General features: G+C 36.3%; 1 protein-coding gene across 2 annotated transcripts in view; it reads right to left on the minus strand.

The window, feature by feature from the left end:
* Positions 1-27,533, minus strand: part of galnt2 (UDP-N-acetyl-alpha-D-galactosamine:polypeptide N-acetylgalactosaminyltransferase 2) — a 63,948-nt gene that overhangs the window by 4,324 nt on the left and 32,091 nt on the right. For both annotated transcript variants that reach the window (XM_089116996.1, XM_089116995.1), the window contains exons 2-11: positions 24,065-24,152; positions 20,537-20,690; positions 11,185-11,283; positions 9,466-9,533; positions 8,786-8,851; positions 6,993-7,114; positions 4,303-4,390; positions 3,127-3,214; positions 1,717-1,820; positions 524-650 (exon numbers count right to left, since the gene is read on the minus strand). In XM_089116996.1, coding sequence (XP_088973122.1) covers positions 524-650; positions 1,717-1,820; positions 3,127-3,214; positions 4,303-4,390; positions 6,993-7,114; positions 8,786-8,851; positions 9,466-9,533; positions 11,185-11,283; positions 20,537-20,690; positions 24,065-24,152 — 1,004 coding nt within the window. The remainder of the gene's footprint in view (positions 1-523; positions 651-1,716; positions 1,821-3,126; positions 3,215-4,302; positions 4,391-6,992; positions 7,115-8,785; positions 8,852-9,465; positions 9,534-11,184; positions 11,284-20,536; positions 20,691-24,064; positions 24,153-27,533) is intronic.

Here is a 27,533-nt window from a genome sequence, read left to right on the forward strand (position 1 = left end):
TAAATTACACATTTTATATAGCAGTACTGAGGCTCTGCTAATGACCATAACATGTCCACTACATTACTCCTAAATCTAACTTCAACACTAATGGACCTTCTGGAGCCCATAACAGGGAGCTTTATAATTATGACAGAATGTCACTTTAATTTTCAACTGCACTGCCTCACAACAGCCCACTTATCACTGGCTGCAGTGCTGGATTCACCCACTGGATGGAGCAAGTGAACCACCCTACTAAAGGGTCTATTTGGCCTCAACAATCACAAAACATAAGATAAATAAAAGATTGTGTTCTTTAGCTATACAGCACTGTACCACTGTATGTCATGGAATAAAATGCAAATTAATTACTTAAAAATCATACAATGCGATTTTCTGAATTTTTGTTTTAGATTCCGTCACTCACAGTTGAAGAGTACCTATGATGAAGAAATTACAGACTTCTACATGCTTTGTAAGTGGGAAAATAAAAACTTTTATGTAAACAAAAAGTTAAAATATATTATAATTTGGTGGATACCTAGCAAACACAGTGCCGCTGCCCCCTGGGAAAGTGTATGGATGCTGTTTCCTGAAGACATGACCCACTCGACTGCAGGGAATGATCTCCAGGCTGCCTCCGCACTGCCAGACACGAAATGAGATCTCTGAGAAGCACAACAGCAGTCAGAGATGAATAAGACTTAACATACAACACACAAACAATCAGTTCATACTGTAAATGCAGATCATAGTGTCAAAATTCCATGCGTGACATAAAAAACAACATCAAAAACGCACTACTCTGTGAAACTTCTTGGTCTTTGCAAACTTCTCAGACACATGCAAAATACAACATTTTTCCAGGCTGAATGATAATTTCAAGAGTTCTTGTCAACTTTTCCACAAGCAGCACAGCTGAGAAAAGTGCTGTGTTCGTGGAATGAGTCGGAATTTCTTTCAGAATCCATCATGCCACAGACATTATGTCAAAACCTGAAAAACTCCACCTCATTGAGTCTTACACTGCAGTTTCTATTCAAGTCTCATTGCTAATATGAAAAAAAAACAATAGTTCTTCTGTGGTGACCTGAATTGCCCCTTAGATGGGCACATTACATTTTGGCTGAGTAAGGCATGATCTCATACAATCTAATGATAGAATTACCATGATCTCATTTTCAGCATTCATATACGGTGTTGCCACAAATGATATGAAGTGAACACTTAAGTCACACTCAAGTGACACAAATTCATGAATTACATTATATTACTTTAAATTAAACCATGTGGCCTTTAAGACCTATTATCAAACTTGAGCAATTTTTGCATGTGACCATACATCCACTAAAATTATTTTAGGACCAGTTAAACCCTCATAAATAGATCTTCCTTAAAAGTTCATAAGTAGCAACTACAACGTAATATGCATTCAACTGACTTTGGTAAGAACAAAAAATGAATGCATTAAACAATTTACTATTTCTTTCTCTCTTTTTGATATGCCTTGCTTTATAGTAAAATTAAGCACATGATGCTTTTACTTTTAAATACTTTTAAATCTTTACCTATACATACACAAAATTTAAATAGGCAAATCTTTACATATACATACACGCACACCTTAAATAGGCAAATCTTTCACTTAATCAATAAAGGACACACTGGAACACTGAGAAGATGCATGGTCCCAGAACAACAGATGAAATACAGGGCATTTAAGCCTCCACTCACCGAGATTCTCTCCACCCCACACGTCCATCATCATATCGTACTTCCCCAGCTCTTCAAAGTAGTTCTTATCCATTACAAAGAGGCCACCAGCAATCATAGGAGTCCTGGACAACAATGCAAAATATGAAAAATTAGATACATAAGATCAAACCAAATCTTAAACTTAGAAAATGCATTTTTTATAAAATATATAGTAAGCAATTATCTCACATCCTGGCGATGCGGTTTGTTTCAGTGTGTAATGCACACCAAACTCACTCGTTACAATTGGCCAGTTGCGCCTTTATAAAACTCTGTGCTCATTTCACTCTCTGGTGCAATCTGATCAGAGCCCCATAAACAAAGTCATTAAACAACACTGGAATCATTAAACAAGAATGAAGAGTGCTGTGTCATGAAGACTTTTACACAACACATCCCATAAAAGCACTGTCAAGAGAAACCACACTGTTTATTATCCTAATGTACTTTTAATGTACTCGCTGCACGGTGATTGAGATTTCACATCACATCACAGCAACGCACCGTCCATACAATCTCCCATTTCGGTCGCTTTACACCTTACTTTCTCACTCCCACTCGCTTTTAGCTGTTAATGATTCTAGTCACTCCCTGGAGGATGGACCTTTTACAAACAAGCAAGCACATGGGCTTCTTGGACAAACTTGTTTTGTTATTACAAGAACTTTATAGGATACTTTCATCAAGTTGACAGCATAATCTTAAACTCGTTCACTGAGCAATATTTAAGAGTATAGAAGTTAGACAAGGAAATCACTTCAGCAATCAGTATTGTTATTGTTGCCTAAAACAATGTAAAGAAAACTGAAACAAATTCATAAATATTAGCTAAAAAACTTTTAACTTAAATTAAAATGACAAATATTGACTTGGCACTGAAGTAAACTGAAGTAAAACTGATATAAATAGAATTATTATTTTTTTTTTTTTAAATGACAAAAGCAAATAACTAAATTACTTAGAAAATAATAAACCTACGAAAAATATTAAAATAAAAGCTAATATTCATAAATATTATAATAATAACACTAAAATAACACTGCCAGTAATTCAAACAGCCGATAAAACTATATGCACATCCTTAAGGAAACACCAGCGCTCATAAATCATATAATCCTGGATATACAACCCTTGATGTTTGAAAACCAATCACACTTCAGTAAGCAAATATAACAATGACACCCTTCTCAGTACTCTATCATCACTGGTCAGTGGGAGATAGATTGCACATAGTGTAGTTCTATGCATCAAGAGAGTCTGTACATTAAGCAATTGACAATTAATTAACTAGAGAAAGATAAAAAAAAAAACAGGTGACAGTCATACATCACCAGGTTATTAATCCAAAAAATTTCAAAGCAGATATTTAAAGCAAAGAAGAATTCTTACTTGATAGGAGCAGTGGGGTTTCCTTGCCGCGCCCGTCTTTGTTCCAGGGTCATGTAGTCCCATTTAAAAACTAGATTCCAATCAAAACCTGGATAAAGATTAGACATTACATTAGGGATGAAGTCTGATTTTACATGTAGGTTCAATGCCCTACTCAGCCATGAGTCAGGTAAGGGAATAAGGGGGCATATTAATGATACCGATTTCACTGACTAAAAGACTGAGGGCTTTGTTCAAAATAATGCATACTACCATACAATTTTAACAGTATGCAGCATATACCATGTACAGTGTACATTTCTTTTTATGAAAATACATTTTACACAAAACGTAGAAAAGTTTAACCAGATTATGTGTTTTGAGTGTTAAGTGTTCAAAAGCAGAAATATGTAGAGAAGATAAAAAGTAGCAAGTAACTATAAATAATTTTGATTTCAAAAATCGAAATATTGCGTATTAAAGTGACAAAACGGTTTTTTTGTACGGTTTTAAATAGCATACAGTAAACAAATATTTGATTATTTTATGTGCGCAGTATGCAGCACTGTGCTAGTATTCCAGTCGGAACATATTCTAAAAGAAGGGATAAAAATGTCAGATGCACTATGATTCATACATTTGGGGAGAAAGTCTGAATGCCAGTTAACCAGCACATACCGGTAAACTTCTCATTTAACCAGAATGTTCTGAGGAAAAAAAAGCCTACATAAATAAAATGATATTTATAACACATGCTGCTTTGCTTTTAAAAACAGTGAAACCAACATGGATAGATCCATTTCCATATTTCCTACTGCATCCAGAAGCCTCGGAGCTTAGAGGAAAAGCTATTCCATGCAGAGAGTCATTATGCTTAAAACCCCCAGACAAAAATCAATCAAATGGTTTCCATCCCAAAAGGACATTTCCTCTTGTTGAGATTCATCATGCTCTCTCACTCTTTTACACATTGTGCTTCCTTCACAAATTCTCTCTATTGCTTTTACTACAAACATGTATTTAAACATAGCACACACATTATAGCCCTGTCCATAAAATCTAGCAAGTGACATCTGCTGTATGTGCATACTGTATATACATGCATGAATGGATGCAATCATATCACACACACACAAACAGCTCCTGACAGTGATTTCACTGTTGTGTTAAAATAAGAAAATAAAATAAAAGATTTACCTCCTTTAAGATCTGCAGATGCCCCCACATACTGGAAATTGTCCATGTTAATGACATCTATGATGGGTGACACAACCCGAGTCTTATCCTGCCAAGAAGAATAAATGATGTGAAGCTGTTCTGACACTACAATGACAGGTTAGAGTACAAGCATATGAAAACATTTCTTCTCACGTCTCTGATACAATGCATTCTTTGCTGATAAGCAACTGATGGCTGAAAAGTCCTGACATATGCTAATATGCTGGAATTAAGAAATGTGCACTGCACTGCCGTTACGAATCAAGGTAAATCCATCAGAAATACCTAGGAAAATCCCATTAATCTCATGAGCTTCGCTGATACATTACTGGAGTATTTAAAGTCAAGTACCATGAGTTAACACTCCAGAAAAGACAGGCAATCAACAGTACGTGACAGGCATGGAGATTTAACACTACATATAAATGTATTGCTCCTTCCAATATTCATCATGACAATTCTGGGACACCCTGACGAATCAAATCATCCCAACGGTGGCTTCACCTCTGAATTGACAAATTCATTTGTCACAGTGCTGTAATGTTTCCACACAGGAATTTTTAAATCATTTTCTTATACCAATGCAATACTAATGCAATGAATTAATAAATTGGGAAATTAATACATAGATTAAATATATATTTACTAGGGCTGTGAAACGATTAATCGCGATTAATTGCATCCAAAATAAAAGTTTGTTTACATAATATATGTGTGTGTAGTGTGTATTATTATTTTGTATATATAAATACACACATAATGTATATATTTAAGAAAAAAATTGTTATTAATATATAAAATACTTATATTTATGTATAAAATTAATTTTATATATATATATATATAAAGTATCTATATACAAATATTTCTTAAATGTATACATGCATGTGTGTGTATTTATATTTATATATATATATATATATATATATATATATATATATATACACAAGATAATTATACACACTACACACACACACATTTTATGTAACACAAACTTTTATTTTGGATGCGATTAATCACGATTAATCATTTCACAGCCCTAATATTTACATGTCATTATCTTTAGTTAATTGTGAAAGACGAACTGTTTTGCTGAATGAAAACATGCTTCAATTATTTTTAACTTGGTTGTTACTGTACTTTACTCTCTTTACAACAAATCACTGGTTAAAATGATTATTCATGTGATTAAAAATTAAAACATTTGAACAATTACATAATACAAAATTTAAGCAATTAAAGAATGCCAAAATTTCATATGGGTAAAAGCTATGCATAACAGTACTGATACACATCTTCTATATGTATAGTGATGGGAAATGACTTTCATGCCCCGAAATTCTGAACGTAAAACAAAGGGTTTGTTCTCAAACAAAGGAGCCTATTCAATGAATGGCACCAAATGTTTTTTTCAAAATTATACATTAATGCAAATTTTGCCTATAAAAAAATGGTTTTCATAACTAATGTCTTCATAAAAAATGTATAAATAAAAATGTATATAAATAAAACAAACATCTTTTTTGCCTAGATCGCTGAGCTACGTACATTACCTGGAAATTCACTGTATTGACTGCATAAGGTTTGTATTAGGGCAAGTACTGTTATAAAACTGGAAGAACTCAACCTAATGAGGACCAATGATGAGTGGACGCAACGAGTGAAAAGTCAATGTCAAAAACCATTAAAAACAGATTCAGGAGGAGTTCCGCTCTTGACCAGATCTGTTCTGAAATTAAGGCAGTATATTTCTGCTTAACGCAGAGAAATATCTGCTTTCTGCTTAGAATCCATTTTCAATTATAATAATTATTTCGCTTCAAAATAAATTCTATGTAAAGGTCCAGAAGCAGGATGTTTAATTCACGCTTGGTATAATCATCATGATGAAGCGCTTCTGGGGTCACTAACTCTAACTCCACGATTTGATTACGTGCTTATCTGGGTCATGCAACTGAAAATGAAGACACCTAACAACATAAATGAGGTGAAACTCCTTAAAACTTATTTCATTTATGCCTGTAATTTCTACTCTTAGTGTCTTGTTCTTCTACTTACTGTCATTACTTTTGTGAGACAAAAGCCTTGAGGCAATATGAGAGTAATTATGTGTGCCTAAGGACGGAACCGCAGCAAATATTTCTTTAAGGTCAGTCTGATCCTTAACCAGCCCGGACCTGCACATCCGCCATTGGGGCGTGTTTACTTGCATTCAACAACCCTTTGCGCACACACACACACACTGAGGTCTTATCCACACTCTCAACATGCTGTACTAACTCAGTGTTGAATGGCACTAGTTTCCATCCATACTGTACTTTTAATTATGGCTTGTTTGAAAATTGTTGGCCAACAGCAGGATTGGACTCAAACAGATATAATGATATGGCACTGCAAGCAAAGTTTGTGCGTCAAGACAGCCAGCCAAAGAAAACACAATAACTTCTCATCCACTCTTCTCTTTTATCATCTTGGCCTTGACATTTGCAACTGCAGTGAGCTGCAAAATTTACGCTGCTGTAATGAGCATGTTTGATTATAGCCTCCAAAAACAAGGGTTAATTTGTCAAATCTTATTGAGAATTTGAGAATTGTAAGACCCATCATTTCTATGCTTGTTTGTGTGTAAGAAGAAGAAATAAAAAGACAGAAAGAAAAACATGGCTGACCTCAGCAACCCTTTCTAGAAGGGGCTCCAACCAGTGTTCATTACACTCGCAATGGCTGTCAAGGAAGGTCAATACATTGGCCGTGGCTGCATCCGCTCCTCTGACTCGGGATCGCATCAAGCCTGAGAACACACAACAGGATTGAGAATCAAAGGACTGATGCAATCTGAACTATGCAGAAGTTTGTTATCCCTATATCCTAACCTAATTGATCTTCAACAAGTGTGCAGGGCACCAAAATTATAGTCAAAAGCACCTGTACTTTGGTAACAAGTTTGGTAAATAATATAATTGAAATAGAATAAAATAAAATAGAATAAAAAATAGAATAAAAATAATAGTAATTTTGAAAAAGGATATGATGCCCATCTTGGTGAGGAATTATGTTTATTATTGGTGAGGTATTAGGTCAGTTATGTCTGAAGGGATTGTTTACAGGTAGACAAAAATCACCTGTTGAAAATGAATGCAAATTTAAGAGAGAAAACCAAAAACAAAAGAATCAGCTCCCTAGTTCTCTTTGTCACTCTGTCCTTCTCTCTGTGCTTTTTTTGGTGTGTCTTGTGTTTTTTAAAAGTTTTTTTTTTTTTTTTTTTGGCAATAGTTTTTTAGCAGTGGATCTACCAACCCAGAAAACGTGAAAATTGACAACCCAGTAACTGTTTTGGTAAGCCTTTCTCTGGAAGCATGTAAAAAAATAGCCGATCAGATTTCGCTCCCGTTCTGAAGCAGGAAGGGGAAATTCTGGGGAAATCATAGATGTATATTACAACTCGTGAAAAGGGGCTTAATATGTCACCTTTAAACTCCCTTAGTTCCTGTGTTTTTTGTTGTTGGTTTTTTTTTTTTTTTTGCACCAGCACTTTGATCACGTCTACCAGGGTTAAAAGATCGGGTAATTTATTTATTTCTTTTACGTTGTGTTCCCTCATGACCTTAACCACTTTAATAGGGATGTAATACTTGATTGTGATTGTTTCATTCATTTCTTACCTACTGTAATTACTTAATTAAAACAAAAGCCAAACCACAAAATTAAACGAAACAAAAACCTAACCAAACTTGTCATCATGTCAAAGCATTTGCAACTTCTTTAGTGTATGGCCACATAGCATGAAGTAAATAAAACACCATCTATACAGAAATGTATAGGATTATAAGTGAAAGCTCATCTAGTGTCTTATGCGGACAACTAAGAATCCACTGAAACATTCAATACTAATTAACCAATTTGCTTCTTTATAACCTCCCAATACAGTCTATGTTATCTGTATGAGTACATTTGTACATGCAATGTAACCTTATTTCACTGTGAGCTTCACCAGGGACTGAAACTTTAGTTCTTTGTTTTCTTACCATAAAGTAATTTGTGTATCAAAGAACGTTTGAAAGCAAATACAGAGAGCTTGCTGAGTCGGACTGGAATTGGATTTGAACAAAAGGTTTTGGAAGCAAATAAACAAAGAGGAGTTTTGGCTACAGAGCAGCAGTTTTCTTGACAGATATATAAAACACCTTCCAAAAATACACTCCAGCTCAAAACAGATCTTTGCTTTTCTCTACTTTTATTTTCTCCATATTTGCACCTATGAAGTATGCAGTGCTTTTAATGACTTCATGCTGAGGCTGGTCACAATTAGTCGCAATAGTAAAACTTTAACTTGTTTTAATAGATGCCTAGATTTGAATGACTAAGAGCTGAAAGTAAAAGACCCACTCGCTCTTACATATTAACTTGGGTATAGTTTTGATTAACAGTGTTACTGTGATTCAGAGGGTAATAAATCACTCACCCTCTCGACGATCGTTGCGTAGGACTCTGATTTTCTCGATTTTCCCAAGTAAGGCACCATCTTCAGCTGAAAGTCCAGAGAAAACTGTGTCAGCTCATGTGATTAGGGCAATGCATCTCTTTTATTTTATATCCTGCTAGGAGAAATGTGGCATGATGTCCCACCACCTTCAACCAGAAAAGGTCTGCAAAATTTTGTAAAAGTCAATATGCAAAAGCAGGATCACAATCCACAGATGTAAAAACACAGAAGAAATGTGAGTACTAATGAGACCAGTGTCTGTCAGGCTCCCTGTAGCAGAACGCTATAAAGCAGGGCAGCATTGCCTTCAGGAGATGGTTCATACAGAGTTCAGACATTTGAAGAGGTCAAAAACAAAAAGTGTGATGGAATGGGGGCTCGCTCGGGAACGCGGCTGGTACCTTGATCACACACTTTATACAATCATACAAATCTCAGCTCCACGTACTGTACAGTGTTCTGTTCTGCAATACAAATCTATGATTTATGGTAACAAAGAAACAAGAATGTGCTATGATAACCTAAAATAACCTGTATGTGATGAAAGCTCAACAAAAATCCTGATGAGCAGTAAAAAGATTCTATATGATTATGAAGATATCATCTACATAGTTCTGTACCATTAAGTTTGATTGATGGCTAAAGATGAGAACACTTACGGTTGTCACTGTAGTCATCCACTAAGATGATCTCTTTGACCAGATGAAGAGGACTCTTCTTTAGCACACTGAAGACAGAGAAAGAGTTGTTCAGATGTGTGCACACAACCATTCTAAATTTTAGAGTTAGCAAGAGATCTAATACTCTAAGGCCCTGTTTACACCTGGTATTATAAGATCTGTTTTGGTCGATTGGATCACAATTAGACGAGGGAGACACATACCCCTTTACACCTGTTTTTTTAATCAATCACTTCTGTCCTGATTTCCTCGAGGGGAAGGGTGGGTAAATGCATGGTTTTTTTTTCTATTGGCCAAAATAATGGCAATTTCTAATGGCAATTTATACATGAACGCGCACAGACACAATGGAAAAACACACAGAGGGCCCCATCTTGCACCCGACGCAATTGACTTTGTCCACTGACGCATGTATCATTTGTATTTTGCATGTTTAACCGAAGCTAATTTGGGTGGGTTTGTCCCATCCCCAATGTCACTTCTCTTTCTTTTACAGCCCTGACATCGATCTTCTCGGCTGTGAACCGATTGTGAAGCGCCCCTGGTAAATTATAATAGATTTTTAATAGTGCCGGTTATAATAGAATTGCGCCATCGAACAAGCACACCTCGTTCATCATGCTCTTAAAGAGAATGCTATATGATGCTCTTATTGGTTTGTTACTCGTTACACCCAAATTATAAATAATAAGGCTACTTCAGACCAACCCCTTTTAAACTTGTGTTGGGCGCAAGAGCAATTTATCCCGCCGGAAAAGTAGCGACAGCGCCCAAGACCCGCCCACAAAGTTACTTGCGCTTCACACTTGATACTTGCGTTTCCTGAAATAGGGCCCAGAGAGCTTTCGTTTCTGCTCTGATAGCCGCAAGAAAACTCTGAAAGCTGTGAGTGTATTTGAAATCAGGAATGGTGAGAGAACATTGTGCTTGGTACATTTTTCATCTTCAAAACAAACTTGGGTCTTTAGCAACAATGTTTATAGCCTGTCTGGCTAGCGCTCTTCCCATAATGTTTATGTATTAAGTCAGTAGGCGGAAAGTAGGTGGTCTTTTGTGGCTCTTTGATTGCTTTCGCCCACATGAGCATTTACACTAGGAAAGCAATCCGGTCAAATGCATTTTGGAAGTGGTAGAAAGTGGACAAGCTAAAAACTTTTTAGACTCTGTTTTTACACCTGTCATTAGTGTTGTCCACTTGTGATCAGATTAACTAAAACACATCTTAAGTTAATACCAGGTGTAAACAGGGGCTTATTCAGCAAGGACGCTGTAAAATTTATCAAAAGTTACAGTAAAAAAAAAATGTACATTATGAAAAATTGTATATTTAAAAAAAAATTCTAATCAACGAATCCTGGAAAAAAAAATGTATTACAGTTTCTACAAAAATAAAAAATGTATTACAGTTTCTACAAAAATATTAAACGGTTTAATTTTCTATAAAAAAAAAATGCAGTGTTGAGCATAGACTTCTTTCAAAACCTGACAATATCTTACTGAACCTTATTTCAGGCGATTTAGCAAAAACCCATTCAAAAAACCCATAGATTTTGGGGCGAGGGAACCGGAAGTGCTAAAATGCTAACTCACTTCCGCATTTGGCCTACAAAGTGACGTCATAACTTCGGCAGTCTATTACACTGGTTTTGGTATGGTGAAAAACCTACATCATAGTGCATTAAACATTGATTATCCCACCTGACAACAGTGCGCAGCAGAGCTGAACGGGCCTCGTTGTGGAAAGTGATAACCACACTGGACGCAGGAAGATCTGTCCTCCACTGTTTGTGACGACAGCTGAGAGGGAAGAAAAGAACATATTAAGATAAAGTTAGAAATTAAACTCTTCTTCCATTTCCTTTCAGTGCAAGGAATTTTATTCAATGCAAAAGTCACATTGAGTCAAGTTTAAGGGAAACACTACACAGCGAAACCCCATTGTCACACTGCTACACCTGAATGAAGTCTTACACCCTCAGAGGATCTCAAAGCCCACATTAATTTAATGCTTCTCTGAGACTGAGATGGACAGGAGGTCATGCATGCTTAAACTCTCAGGACTTGCATCACCAAACATGCGCACACAGACACCGTTTATATCCCAGAGGTTTTAATTCGACAGCCGCAGGGCTAATCCTCAGGTTTTCTAGCACCTCTCATCGGGGATAAGAGCGCACAAAGCTTCTTCTGCACTGATGCCATCGATTTAGTGGCCACAGGATTCCTGGCAGGAGAATCAGGGTCAATTCCTCCTACACTTCTGTTAAATAACAGGTCAGGGTTGAGAGCCCATCATCAGAGACTCAAAATTGACTTCAGCAAACGGATGAGATTATTGTCAGCCCCGACAGTAATACTACACATCATCTCTAATTCCAAGACAACCAGAGAAAGAACATTTCATTAAGGTATAAAGAGGCACAGCGGCCACATCCATATTATTTCCCAACATTATCAATCTTTGCAATTTGCATTGAAAAAGTATTGGCGCTTCTACCATTTTAGACTTTTGGACTTCTCAGTAATATATTAAGGGGCCAGCACACATTTCAAGCACTGTTTGCTGGAGGTCTCGAGAGGAATAACTGTGCAGTAGGCCATTCATAGAATGGAGGCTTTGACTAAAAGACAAGCACTTTTTAGAGCATATCCCATTGGCTCACTTCCCTCCACTGGCCTCCAACCACCCAGCATGGCACCAAATAAACTCTCAAAAACTCCCGGTGTTACAGTTCAAGTCAATAGCTAATAGAATAAACGTTCTCGTTTCAGTGTGCTGAATGCCTGCTACTGTGTTTTAAGATTTTAAAGGGGTCCCGTTATGATTTTTCACCTTTTTTAACTTTAGTTAGTCTGTAATGTTTCTGTTTGAACAAAAGATCTGCAAGGTTACAAAGCTCAAAGTCCACTCCAAAGGGAGATACTTTATTTAACAACACCAAAAATGAGTTGATTACTGTTTGAATGGCCAAAGGTTTACAGACAAATATAAAACAAAACATTCCCCTCTGAAACCTCCTGTGAAGGCCGTGCCATTTATTTAAAAAAATGATTTTTTTTTTCTTGGTAACATTTATAACGGTCTTCTCTTTACTGTTATTTTGATCAAATAACTCCATTAAAAGTTAGTGTGTGATGGTATACATACATGTTATTGGTATTGATATTAAAAAACAATGATCTTGAGCAATAAATCAGCATATTAGAATGATTTGTGGAGGATCATGTGACACTATAAAATTTAGCTTTAGAATTTACAGGAATAAATTACATTTTAAAATATATTCATAATATAATCACATTACCATTTTTACTGTATCTTTTGGTCAAATAAATGCAGCCGTGGTAAGTATAAGAGACTTTTTTCAAAGACATTGTAATAAAGTTTTTTTTAAGTGTTTTATCCCTAAATGTATATAAAATGAATGTCCAATGCTGCACATTTTTTGACCAGTGTCAATTTTATTTATTTACAATATTTATTTATTCATGCAAGGAAGATACTCTGTATTATTAAAAAATGGACTGAATGATAAACAAAGATACAGGCATGAGCAGAAAGGCATCATTAATTGATTGGCAAGCAGGTCTATTTTTTTTCAATTAGAGCAGTGGTGCGGTCTGAACACCGGCCACGGGACATGGCCTCAGCGAGACAACTATCCCGCCAAAAACATTTCCAATAAGACACATGGGCCTGCTGCCATCAGAGGTAACAAAACAGAAGCAAAGTCTCTTAGGAGTAAACAAAAACCATGTGTTTGTTCCTCATTAACAGCTTAGGTAAGTTTTTAACAGAGGGATTTAAGACTAGTGTTCTTCATTCCTTCAGTTCTGGGTAAATTTACTAGAAGTTAAATGGTGAAAAAATATTTAGGGGAAAATCTGTAACTCCATTTTTGTGAGAAAATACAAAAGGTTGGCATTCCAGCAAGCAAACTATAACACTCTGACCTTTGAAAATGTCTCGTGCCCATTTTAAACCCAAGGTTAGTGTCTTCTGTTGAACGTGACTACTGCATTGGGAATGCAGCTCACATTCTGCAGGGATGGTGAAAGGGCAGCGATAAGAAGACTTCGAACAAGCAAAATAATGTCATCTGCAGCATCAGAAGCTCTCCATGAGGAAAACTGAATGACCTATAGTGACAAGACGTTTACATGAAACTGCACAGAGGACAAACAGATTTACAACATCAAACCTAGACACATCTTCCACTGCTTATCAGAATAAGAGGACCCATGCGCTTTAAAAGCAGACACCGCAGCACAAACAGTCATCAAATCCAAAGGTATTCCCAGGTATTAAAGCATTCCTTTCTAAATATGTATTGTGTTTAACACACTCCCACACATCCAGTTTGGTATGCAATTCCTGTAAGACTGCAGAAACCATTAAATGATCTAATATGACAGAAAGCTTAAATATATGCGGTTTTTTTTGTTTGTTTGTTTCCTTCTGGGCATTTTGATCAATTCATCTTCGTGGTCCACCCAATCCTCACTGTCTGAAACAAGGATAGAGCAGCTGGCCTCCTCTACAGATGTAGCCATCTCGTCGTCATTAATGGCGGAAGCGGCGACCGTTGTCCGTCGGTGAGCGCCTCAAGTGAAGCTGGCGGGTGAACTGGCGAGCTTTCGTGGGCTGGAGAAGACTTTGGGACTTGCGGAGTACGGTGCTTTTTACAGCGTGGTACTATAGTGGGCGGAAGTGCAGACTCGGAGAAAAATGCCAGACGAGTCCTCCGAGTCACCATGGGCAATAGCTCGCAATAATGGCAGCTGCCATCAGCGAGTGCAAGAGCTGCATGATCCTTATCCAGGCAGGAAATGCAGATGAAAATGGCGGTCCCCATCGCTGAGTGTGGCTCGGCACGAGACACAGGAACGAGGCATCTTTAAAAGATGCTGCTCTTTTAGTTATAGAGAGAGGGGCTCTCTCGATAGGCAGTTGCCGCAGGACAGCCAATAGACACGCGAGCCAACTTGCCTATACCTTGGCTTCAATATCTCATGGAAAAGAGGTTTTCCACGAGCGTAAGATATAACACAGTACAAGAGAACCTCTCGTAAGAGAAATCTGTTTAACATGGAAAAGATACCTTTTTATAACGTGTCGTGTCGTAGACCCGGTTTAATAGACATTAAAAAAAAAAAAAACATACCAACCCAAATGTTTTAACGGCAGTGTATGTCAATCAAAGACTTGAGCTCTTGAGCTTCTGTCTTAAAGGAATTGCTCCTGCAGCTTATGTTTATTTCATTACCCACCTCTCAGGAAGAGATGAGAAGTGTCTGGGAAATCATACCAGAATATGATCTGAACATCTTGATCTTGCTCAGTCCAGATCACACGTTACTGTATGTTTTCAAACACACATCCATTCACAATGCAATTTGAACTCTGTCCAACCTAACTACAGTCAACAACATTTGAGAGCCGTGCCAGTTCCATCCCTTGCCAAATGACTAAAACAAACATCCAGCTAACGTGAGATTACAATGCCCAAGAATAAACCCGTCAACCATTACGTACTCAACACCATTTCCTCTCCTCACATTTGGAGGCCAAATATTTGAGACCACTTTGAAAAGGTTGGGATTTAAAATCAATTTCAATCTGAAAAATTTAAAATAGAAACATTGTGAAGTAAATGGAGTAGGAAATATTTCAGATCCTGCACTATTTGTTGCTCACTGATCAAGTAATCAAATTTGTGCTCTTGATAATGTGACTTTGTAAAGATGGTCAGATGTTATTCGAAAAACAAATGCTCTTTAGATCGTGGAGAGCATGTTCCATCAGGTTTTATACAACTTGTAATGAACAACAAAATGTGTAAAACACAATGCACCTTTAGCCATTATTTCTGTAATTGCACAAATGTGACAATTCAAACTTTGGACCTAGAGGGATCAGATCGATATGGAATACTGACACAAGTAGAGGAAATGGGACTGGGCAGTGTGAGCGAGAAACGCATCTTAATTACACAGTCTGAGTGGCAGTCATACAACTGTGGGTCAATGTTTGCTTATGTGGCTCATGGAGACTTTAATCGATGACTTCATGAGTGCTCTGCCAGTTGCAGCGGTTGGAAGCACTGTGAGATATTCCCAAAAGCCAGGCACTGGCCAAAGCACACAGTAGTTTTTCTACAAGAAAAGGCCAGAACTTCAGAGTTCAGATAGATTTTGAAAATCAAGCCAGCTTAAAAAGGTCATGCTCAAGAGAGTGAAGAAAGAAAAGATGAGCAGATGTCCTTGCTGCATCCCCAAAACACTTGCATGTACTCATCATTCAGAGATCTGTTACTGGCTTACTGATGCAAATGTCGGCTGCTGGGTTAAGTGAAGCACTATAAATAAGGTTTTGTTCCCAGAATATTCAATTCCATCCAAAATCATTCATGTGAATTAAAACAGCTAGACGGCACGACGAGTGTCTCGAAACACATTGTTTAGGGATGCACAATATATCTGTGGCAGATTTTTCTAAGTAGCGGTATTGTACAATATTGGATATTTTACACGCTCCTTTATTTCCTTTATTTTTACATTCATATAACATTCAGATTAGATAAATGTAAAAACAAAATGTAATCTTTTACAAAATCTTTTACGTAAAAATATAGTATTATAAATGTACATTATAATGTTGTGATGCCTAAATTTATTTGTAGAATTTAAAATGATTGATTTTAGTTAGGTCTACATAGTTTAGACCTTTAATAATCAGCAATTTATTGCACCATAATTCTTAAAATGTATGTGTAATGTATGATACAGGATAGTATGCAACCACATTCTGTTTTTATAGACAACAATAATAATATACATTCTTATTTCCCGTTATAATACTTATTGTGTAAATGCAAATGCAAATGCATGTAAATGCAACTAATAGTAGTTGCATGTAATTAAGCATAATTTATAGTTATTACTATAGTAGCTACATGTAATGTGTAACAAGGACACTGTAAAACTGCTTTTATTCCAATTTCACCCGTCTAAAAGCTCTTATATGACAATAGCAGATTTTCATAGCAATTAACATGATAGAAATATGGTTTATGTCGCGGTGTATAATTAACACTTATAAAATATCAAAATGAATATCCATTTATCATATCATGCATTGTATTGTTGTGATGCCTAAATCATCTTGTGGTTTTCAAATTCTTATTTTTAGTGTTTTATTTTTAATTTAATTAGACAAAACCGTACAGAATTTTGATAAATCATACATTTATTAGTTATCAGCCATGCATGGTTCTGCATTTTATCCGTGTTTGACATTGAGGAAAAAAAAAAACAACAAAAAACAAAAACAAAAAAAACAACGGTGAGATGTGCCGCAGCTGTCAAAGATGTTTTTCTAGCACATGTTCATTAAAAAACAACAATCTAAAAACAGCAAAGGTGGAGGCCCTATGTGAAGGGTGAAAAGTTGCCGCATTTCCTCAAATAATAATCCGGTGGTAAAAGGGCACTTGAATTCCTGGAATAATAGGACGGATTTTTAAATAGAAACAAACAACCAATTTTTAAACTGTACGTTCACATCGCCAGTTGGGCCTTGAGGACAGGAAATTGAAGTGTCCGAGCGACTTGCCGCAGTACCAGTAAACAACACAGTCACACCAACAAGGACCATTCCTTCCTGTAGCCACAAATCCCAAGTGTCTAACTATCTAAAAAGTTAGTGATGGTTCATTTATTAGTCAAAATGTAGCAGAAGACTATTTTTTTTTTATCGAGGGCCAAGCTCATCCCTGTGTGATGGGAGGGCAAGCAACTCTCAAGCAGCCTGTTTATGTTGAGCGGGGAACCGACAAGAGGGCTGCCCTCCTCTTGACAAGTCTTCCTGCATGTCAGCATTAAATCAGCGAGTCCTGGGAGCCCTGCACTGCACGCTTTCAGTGGAAACAATGGTCTGCACCTCCACCCTTCACACAGGGCTTTTTTAAACACCGGTGTCAGTCCACATGACAGGACCACAGACAGTGGCGATGGCACGGAATGTTTGAGGAGTGTGCTCTTGCCCACTTCGCTTTCAGTGTTTCTCCATAAACCCTTTAATAGACCAATGAATGCCACGTCCACATCTGTTATATAACCAAAACACCTCATTAAACCAAACCAAAGTATGAAAAAACGAAAAACAACAAACTGCAGCAAACAAAATAAATTAATAATTCAGATTTTTGTCTTTGCTATATTGGCAAACACAGGGCATCTGCAGAGTTTTTTTTTTTTTTAATCAATCTCTAAGACCGACACAAATAAAAATGAATACCTTAAGTACACCTATAACAAACCTTTATTAATCTCAAAATAAGTTATATGTATCTGATTATTTTACTTAATTTAAGCAGTTGTGGCATTCAACTGCAAAACAGGTTATCTGTACGTAAATTTTTTCATATAATTAAATTATTTAAATAAGTTTGCGGTTAAAATAATCAGTTTTTATAAAGACAATTAAAAGACAAGTGCCGACACTTGCAAAATCTATATACATTGTGTGAAATAACACTCTTAGTGACTGAAAGACAAGACAAGTTTCATTTATTTAAATGCCAGATAGTGTTTATTTTTTCACTAAAATCCCAATAATCCTGATTTTTCAATAATCTTTGATGATTTTTAGAAGGCAGACTGAGAAAATTGTGTAACATTAGCAATACATTATTATACGGTAGCCTTTTGTTTCACTATGTTATCAAACAGTTAATCATTAAATTACCGTTATTTGTCCAACATTGTAAAAAGCGATACCATTGTGCGCAGCGTTTACTACAATAACTTAAAGAACTACAAACTACAATAACAACAAGTAAAGTTGAGCGAGTGGATCTCTGAGCTGGTGTGAGTGAGTGGCAATTTGCATATAAATCCACGTATACTAAAAGCAAGGGTGTAGAGTTACATTCAAGCTATTTTAAGACATCTTTTTTTGTCATTTTGGTTATCAAAATCAGCTTTAAGTGATAAAATGATTTACTACAGGGGGACTTTAAGAAATGACAGTTAAGACTTTTGTTATACCATTTGTGATTTTTATGACCTTGAATTGGATTAAACTGAATTTAAAATAAGACTTAAGAACCAGCTTGGATCCAGCAAACATCATTCTTGAAATATCCAGAGCAATGTGTTTCTGCCTAACATCACCTAGTTAAAAAAAGAGCACTAATTCATCATACCGTTCACAAAAGCTAATTCACAGTCAACAGTTGGCAGTGGGACCAATTTATATTCATTTAAGCACAACCAACCCCCAAAAGTGTTTACATCAGCCCTCAGAGATAAAGGAAGCACGTTTCCTCTGAAGATGCTCAAAGTAGAAGTGATTGTGTGAAGAAATCTAGGCTCTCTGAATCACAACAAAAGGCAGTTACATCTGGTCATTAAAACACAGCAGTAACATGAGTGTTTGATGGAAACCTCATTTTCCTCATGCAATCGATTCAGTCTCAGCTAAGTGCAGCCCTAATACTGTTACGCCCGGGTTCCCAGATAACATTTATGAGGCTCGTGAAGCTTTTAGAAACTCGCCAGCAAAACAGTATAAAATGTTTCAAAAGATGATGGAAAACTAAAATGAATCCAAAAATGCAAAGAAAAAACTAAACCTATCCAAACCATAATGTATAGTTTTGCTCAACATTTGCATTCTGCAACACATTATTTGATACAAAGAAGGGTGAAAGGCAAATTTATCCCCAAAAAAGTGCTCAGATATTCCTTGAGCTTAAACAAAGGTGTGATCGTTACAGCTGATGAGTTGCATAACACCAAAGATCTCAATCTCAATCTTCATTTAAACTATTCATTTACTTTGCACTTATATATATATTCACCGCTGTACACACCCTGATGATTCAGTATAGTCAATCCTGCCATGACATCTCTGACAGCCATTTAAGCCCTGAAGGCAATTTGGACCTCAAGGACACTATGACCAACAGACAGATGAAGACGAAGTTTTGAAAGACTCACTGATTTGCTAGAGAATTGCTTTTCTTGCATTTCTCTATCATTGCGCTGTGTAAGCATCTCTCCATCAAATGACAGACCTCTCTTTATGAGAATCAGAAATTAATTTAGCACAATAATTTTGAATGACTATCTCAAAAAAAATCACTGTTCTCTACATTCACTGAGTAAAAAACAGACATATTGGGCAATGGAGAAACCATACACATAGGGCAAATATTCTGTATGAAGTTCATTATTAGTGGAAAGGGTGTTTTAATGCTCTAAAGAACCAAATGATTAACAAGGAAATGGTTTTAATTTGATTTTAATCAATGTTCAGAAATGATAGTTACTTCACTTTAAATGATGCCTTTGCTGAACTTAATTCAACTGTGAAAAGTATCACATTGGAAATGGGCTAACATAAACCAAAATAAACTCTACTCAAAACTGTTGTGAGGAGGAAATATAACATAACCAAGTAAATGTTAGACATTATAAGGTTATTCAACAGAATCTCTTGCAGTCAACTACTAGATTTACCTAAAGAAAAAGCCATGATGCTAAAAGTTTCATTTTATTTGGAATACTATTAAAATGTTGGGTCAATGAGATTATTTTAAAAGAAATTAATACTTTTATTAAGCAAGGATGCATAAAATTGATCAAAAGTGACTGTTAAGACAATGCATAATGTTACAAATGATTTCAAATAAATGCTGTTCAATCAAGGAATCCTGAAATTGCATCGGTTTCCACAAAATAAATAAAAAAATAAACTTAAGTATATACTTTATTTTTATTATTTACATTCTACATTAACATTAATAATAAAATGTTTCTTGAGCAGCAAATCAGCATATTAGATATAGCATATTAAAACACTGTTGTCATGTAAATGAACACACAAAAGGTTTTCCATTTTTAGTTGAAACGGTGTAGAGTAAACGGCTCCAAAGGCAATTATCAATGTTTGCTAAAATTGAATTTTACAATAAAAAAAGATGCATTTTAGCAGATTTTGACTAATTTCTTGAGTTGAGCTAAAGCGTTGACTGGGACTTACTGGTCATGTCTGGTGTCAGGGACACTGCGGTCCATTCTGAGTTTGTCACTCTCAACCTGGTTGAACTTGTTGCGGGCGTATGGATCCTGCCCTGGCCTCACAGCAGTTGCTCCCACGTACAGGTCCTGGTCAAAGTCCTGCCACCTAACCTTCCCTGAAAAATGTGGCAAACAGATGATTAAACGATGGATGTCAGAGGATCTTTGTAACAAAAGAAAAAATAGCTTATATTTACCCAGTGCGCACATAAATCAGACACTGTGGATTGATTACTTTAATGTACGGACAGGCTACTTTCCACCTGAACAACTCTGGAACTATCAATTTGTCAGTAAAGTAGAAGGCACCAATATCACTCAAGACATCATGCTTGTCATTTACCAAGGACATAATCAAGAACAAAAGTATACTTTGCGGTTTTGAATAAAATACTCATGCTTCTCAGAATCGTCTCTTTTAGCCAAGACAAAAAAAAAAAAAACCAATGCACTGCTGACCATTATTACATTATAAATCACAGTTGCCCAAAAGAACGTGAAAGGGGGTGGCTAGACATCTTTACTTGATTACAACCCAGGTGAATCTGTCAAAGAAGACATTTGCCAAATGATAATATATGAGGATATTTGCCAAATGGAGCAATTCCATAACGGTCTGCTTTAAAATTATTTCCCAACCACAACCTCAGCTTTTCCTCTTGAACACACACACACACACACACACACACAAAAAAAAGTGTTATTTTTCCATTTTGATGTCAGTCAAATCCCACAATAACATGGCAGCAGTGGTAGCTAACAGAGAGTGTTGACATTGAGTTTAAACGGTAGAGATGGCTGAGATGATACTTGGACCACCGAAACATGTGGCAGAATTCGATTATGTTATCTATCATTACAAAAGACTATAAGCAATTAATTTAGCGGGGCTCTGGCAGACATCTTCTGCATTATAATTAGGCCAACCTGCTTGAGAAATACATGCCACCAATGCCAGCTAACCAGCAGAGCGCTAACATTGATTCAGAGGCCAAGAAGACCACTGCCACGGGAATTGTTAATGAACAAAGCAAAACGCTTTCAAATTAGGAGCAGGACCAAAAGGAAAAGATAATGGTCTATAAGTATTTGCCACTACATTATACAATTCTACACCATAAACCACGTTTCTATCATGTTAATTTCTATGAACATCTAGTAGTTTCATTTATGATTTTATAAAGCTGAAACAAGAAATGGAAGAGATCAATTAAAAAACAACAACAGCCTAATATTGTAATTTAAAAATATATAAATGATCAACAACATAATAATAATTAAAAAGCCTGTTTTTATAACATTTTAATCAAGGAATATGTATAAAACAACAATGATCACTTTTAAACGAAAAGCACAAAAAAGTGGACTAACATAAATCGAAGAATACAGCTTAATTCTTCCTGTAAAAATTCTTCAAACACCAAGTAAGGGTACATTATGCAAACTTTAGAAATCCAGAAAGGTCCACACAGTTTGAAATAAACGATGCATCTTTTTAACTAGTCAACACATCACATTGATCCGAACCAGAAAGATGCCCATGGAAAGCTAAGGTATCAACGTCTGGCATCTCCAAAACAATGCATAACACCGCTGTAAGCTCAACGAGAACACCTAGAAAAACACAAACTCTCCTCGTGCGAGGTCGCTAGAACTGTAGAGGCTGTCATCAGACTAATTAGATGCTCAAAGTAGAACAGAGCGCCTCAGCTGCGACCTACACACTTCACTTGACACTGCAAGATTCGAGACAAAGTGCTCTCCGACACACACAGCATGCACTCCTAGATGGTGTAAGAGGGAGGATGTGAACATCACCACTTTCTAGACTGAAATACTATACAGCATCATACTATACATCTATACCTCAGTCCTATCCAGAGTAAGCACATACTCCATGCATGACTGCAAAATATTATACATTTAATATTACTAAAAATGATACAGGACCTTCTTAGACCTCCATGACGCAATTAGTGCACCAAACAAGCAGACTAAGCTAGTCCAAAAGACCTCTGCATAAAATAGATCTTATTTTAGCCGTGATTTTAAATCACCTTATCACTTACCTTAATTTAGGCAAGACATATTTTTTCATATCTATATACGTTTTTTTGTCTATAAAGGAATTAAGGGCTTGTATAGCAGGATGGCCAAGCTTCTTTTCCACACCAACAAATAAGACTAGCAACCCCAAATGTCGATTTTAGAATATGCCTAAAGTATTATTAAAAGCAACTTATGTGGTTCATAATAGGTCTTCTAAAGTCAAAATGGCTTTGTGTGTTGAACACACTGAAATTTAAGACACTATTCATAAAAACCTTGCCTTCTATATACAGTAGTCAGAAGGCAAATGTATAGGGCCCGCAATCGCTGCTTGCAGCTATATTTCAATTTGAATTTGTTTGTTCACTAAATGCCTCATTAAGCAAATAATTTATGTTTGGGGGAAAAATATATACAGTACAGTTGGGACAACATTTGGGGGAATTATTTTGGTAATTCACATTTCTTACTATTTGTGACTCAGAGGCCACATAAAATGGAAAATATGTATTACCATTTTTTCTTTTACAATGCTTTTGAATAATGGATAGAATTAATCATACAATTCTTAGCAAACCAGTTGAGATGACTCTCTGAGCTACAGGTTATTATTGCAGAGAAAAAATGCAAAATCTAAAAATGTATTGTTCATTGTTTAGCAAGTGTTATATCCATGTTCTAAAAAAGGATGAAAAATCAAATGGGAACAACATAAGTAAGGGTGAGCAGATGGCAATTTTTAAACTTTAAATCTGTTTTCTTAATTATTACAAATTAAATCAGGTACTCCTTGTGTCAATGTTCAGCTCTGTGGAAATCTTTTGGGTGACCTAAATTACAGGAGTAACACAGGGAGACAAGAAACTATGCTGACGATTCCCTGAAACAGTGCCTGGAAGAACAACAATAGACAGGAAACATGTTGTATGGCATGCAATGACACATGAATGTAATCTGACGTTTATGACAAATTTAATAGAACAGCTCTCTGTGGACCTCAGTTCCAGAGCGATCGCATGCCACAGAAACTAACAAACTAATTAAAAAATGCACTCACAACCCTACCACAATACTGCTTTTAAATACAGGAAGTCTATAAAAAACATACAATATCTTAATGTATTAGGCAGGCTAGTTCAGTTGGATCACAATAAAGTACATTTCCAAAAGGGAATAAAGAGTGAAGACACCAAATTCTTGTCTTCGGGCAAGTAATACAGCCACACTCATGCATTTTTAAGTGCCTTGAAGTGAGATTGTCTAACCTACATCCACAAATAACCTCAGGTTAAGTCCTGTTTATGGGAGAAGAAAAACCTAATGCCCTGTTTTGTGCAAGCTGTTCATTAAAGTCCATCTTTGAGCGTAACCCTAAGAAAAAAGAAAACTTTAATCCTGACATGAGCTGATTATGCATATGGGTTGTCAGGTTAGCTCTTACCTGGAGGAAGAGTCTCTAGGCTGTGGGCTTTGTCATCTGCATTGCTGTGTGATTGAACTCTGTTTGAATTAATGCCACTCCAGTCATCCTGCCAAAGAGAAGAGCAGATCATGAGCATAAAGTCATATTGTGCAGGTTAAAATGGTAATTGAACCAAACAAAAGAAATGTATGCAAGTGGTGCTGCAGAATACTGCTATTGGTACTATAGAAAAAACATTCATAAAACAGTAATAGTACATTGGCTCTGACATTTTTCTTCAAGCAGATTACAAGGAGCGAAAAATAACTTTTTGCCAAACCTAAAAACTCAAGACAAATTTTTCTCCATTGTATTAAGTCCAGTTTTAATAATTAATTAATTTTTTTGTTGCTGTAGTAACCACAGATTCCATGACAAGGAGCCTGTGTTGTTCTGCATATCTCTCTCCTCCTGTTGAGTTTGATCAGATCAAATCATTTTCAAGGGAAGCAGCAGATTGTCCAACAAGATGTTGGAAAAAATCTCTCTCAATCATTTTAAAAACTGTTGACAGCTAGAATTCAAAAAGACCTAACTGGTAGTTAGATGATATCCAAACAGATAACAATGATGGACACAATAAATGTGTTTTATGAGACCACATTCAACTTAAGTAATTATTATTCATTATAAAATAGGGAAGTCAATACAAAAAATAAATAAATAAAACTATACCAAGTCTTTTCACAGCATCAGTATACCAAACACAAACTAAAACATTTTGACCTCAAATTAAAATAATATTTCCATTATTATATTGCTATGGCTTCTAAATTGGCATCCTTAAACTAGAATTGGTACCCACTACTGAAAGTATTGGTATTGTGATGAGCAAATAGACCATGAACGCAAGAAAGTGAGCAGACATCGTCATTTCCACAAAACCAGGACAAAACCAGGCCCAGAGCAAAAAGAAAGCTGGTGAAGAAGATTACCCAATCTACGGGAGGCTTGGCATCAACAAAGCAGTCAGCTTAATAACCACCTCACTTAATAACAAATGTCGGAAAATATGGGTATTCTGTCAATTGTGTCAAGGCCAAGCCCTTAAGTAACAAACAACCATGCAACAAAACACAGAGCTAGTAATAATTCACACCCAAGCCTCTGCCAAGGTTAGCAGTAAATAAATGTGCAGTCTGGACAGGCAGGGCCGATCCAGCTAACGGAGTCACTTCCAAAGCTTATTTGGACGAGCGTCTGGTCGTCAAGCCCAGGAAAACAAGACTGAGGATCAAAACCACAAATGTTCCAATGTAAAAAAAAATAAACAAAAATCACTTATTACCATTTTATACACTGTTAGAACTTCAATATTTGTTGTAACTTCCTTTAGATTGTAAGTGCCTCAATTGAACATGTCAGAAACGTGTAATAGATAACAAATCCTCATAAAAACAGAAAGATATCAACTATCCAATGTCAAAATGGTTAGAACCATTGACATGGATCAATGATTTTAATATAAACCAAATAATGTTAGTATTTTAACTGGATTCCCAGTGCTACAGTAACTCAAATCATCACAACAACTTTGTTGACTATTCAAGCAAAGCCAGAGTTTTCACCTGACACAGATTGTGATTCATGTTAGGAAATTCTGGCTCTTGGGTCAACAGGGTGAGGGAGCAGGTGTGAGAGAACGCTGAGCACAGAGGAACGTCCAGCCAAGCTTCACGAAGCTTCTCCTCAAGCAGCTGGTCTTCTACAGCCCACGACCTATTACGAGCTATTGGCAGCGACCTTCCAGATAAGCAAGCTTAGTGTTCAGAGCACATTCAATTTGCAATCTAATGTCCATTCATTATTTCATATTGTAAGGAGTTCAGTCTTTACATGTCGGTGTCCCAATACCAAATGATATATTTCCGGTTAAATATTCATTGCACAGATCCTTTGATTTCTGAAGCAACAACTAGAAAAACTATTTTAAAATGTTCCACTTCCTTCTCATCTGTATCCAAGCATTAAAATCACATTTTAATCACAATTTTAATCAACATCACAATTTTATGCTGATATTGAGTTCATTGGGGTGCTGGACAACTTCTGGAAACCGTTGCAAAACCTCAAACTAAATAGTAAAAGAGCTCTAGATATTTTCTTTGACCTATAAAGTAGGTGTGCCCAATTCCTGCTCCTGCCAATCGACTGTTCTGCACAGTTTATCTCCAACCCTAATCCAACACACCTAAAGCAGCCAATAAAAGTCTTCGGGATCACTTGAAAATTAAAGGCAGGTGTGTTTGATTAGGGTTGGAGATGATCTGTGCAGGACAGTTGATAGGCAGCCAGCTATAAAGTAAATTCAAGAAAAGGTAGCATCATCAATCATTAAAACATTATAAAAAGCCTTTCGGCAAAATTATGGAGAAGATGCCGTCTCGGTGAGGAACATTTATTGCGAAAGCGACCGCTGTCATCGTCAGCTGCCGGGAAGGCGTAAAAGATACAATTCACCTCAGCACAAAATAAAAGGACTATTTTATCCCTTCATTACTGTGTGCTACAGGGTGGAACAAATGAATTTGCACAGTGCTGTGTTACAACAGGAGCAGGCCACACACTCACCAATCCATGGTTGGGTGTCAAAACAAATCATAAACATTTATCATCACAGCTCAATGCACAACGTCATGCATTTGGACAAACCCATATGTGTGGGCTAAATATTGCGATAAAAAACTGTTTGTGACAAATATCGCTTGACACTTCTTTAAATAATCTAATTAAGTCTACTTTGTGATGCCGAGATAGGAATAGAGAAGCAGACATCTTTCATTCACATCAAAATGTAATATATTTAGCGAGGAAATCAGTTAATTGCTTCAACCACTGACTATCGGGTGGGAAGCTGATTGACGGCACATGCACGCTACATTCTAGCATACGCTCCAAACTGATCTTAGTGTCTCTGTATTTCACTGCATGTTTGTACAGAGCCAGTCAACATCATGCAACCACATTATTCATCCAAAAATAATTTTCAGTCATCATTAACTCACCATCATGCTGTTCCAAACTTACTTCTGTGGAACACAAAAAGAACGTTTTTGTATAACGTGGCGCCTGCTTTCAATTTAATTTAATGAATGAAGACTGGGGATGTCAAGCTTCAAAATGACCAAAAAAAGCACTGTAAAAGAATTATGAAATGCTGCTTAACATCTGCTGTACAGTTAGCTCTGCGTGGCGTGTTCATAAGAGAAGCAGTGATGTGAAAGAATCCGACATGTTCAATTAATCATTCAGTTCAGCTGGAATTAAATGTACATGTACACTACAACAACATTTTCAGTGATTTCTTATGCAGTCACTGTTGCATGGCTTCAAAACACAAAATAAATTCTGTGGTGCTTTTTTGTCATTCTAGAGCTTGACATGAGGTTGAGTAAATCTTAATAAAGGAATTTTCATTTTTGGGTAAACTAAAGGCGGGCATACACTG

The sequence above is a fragment of the Pimephales promelas genome, chromosome 11, assembly GCF_988280905.1.
Source record: "Pimephales promelas chromosome 11, fPimPro1.hap1.1, whole genome shotgun sequence".
Lineage (NCBI taxonomy): Eukaryota > Metazoa > Chordata > Actinopteri > Cypriniformes > Leuciscidae > Pimephales > Pimephales promelas.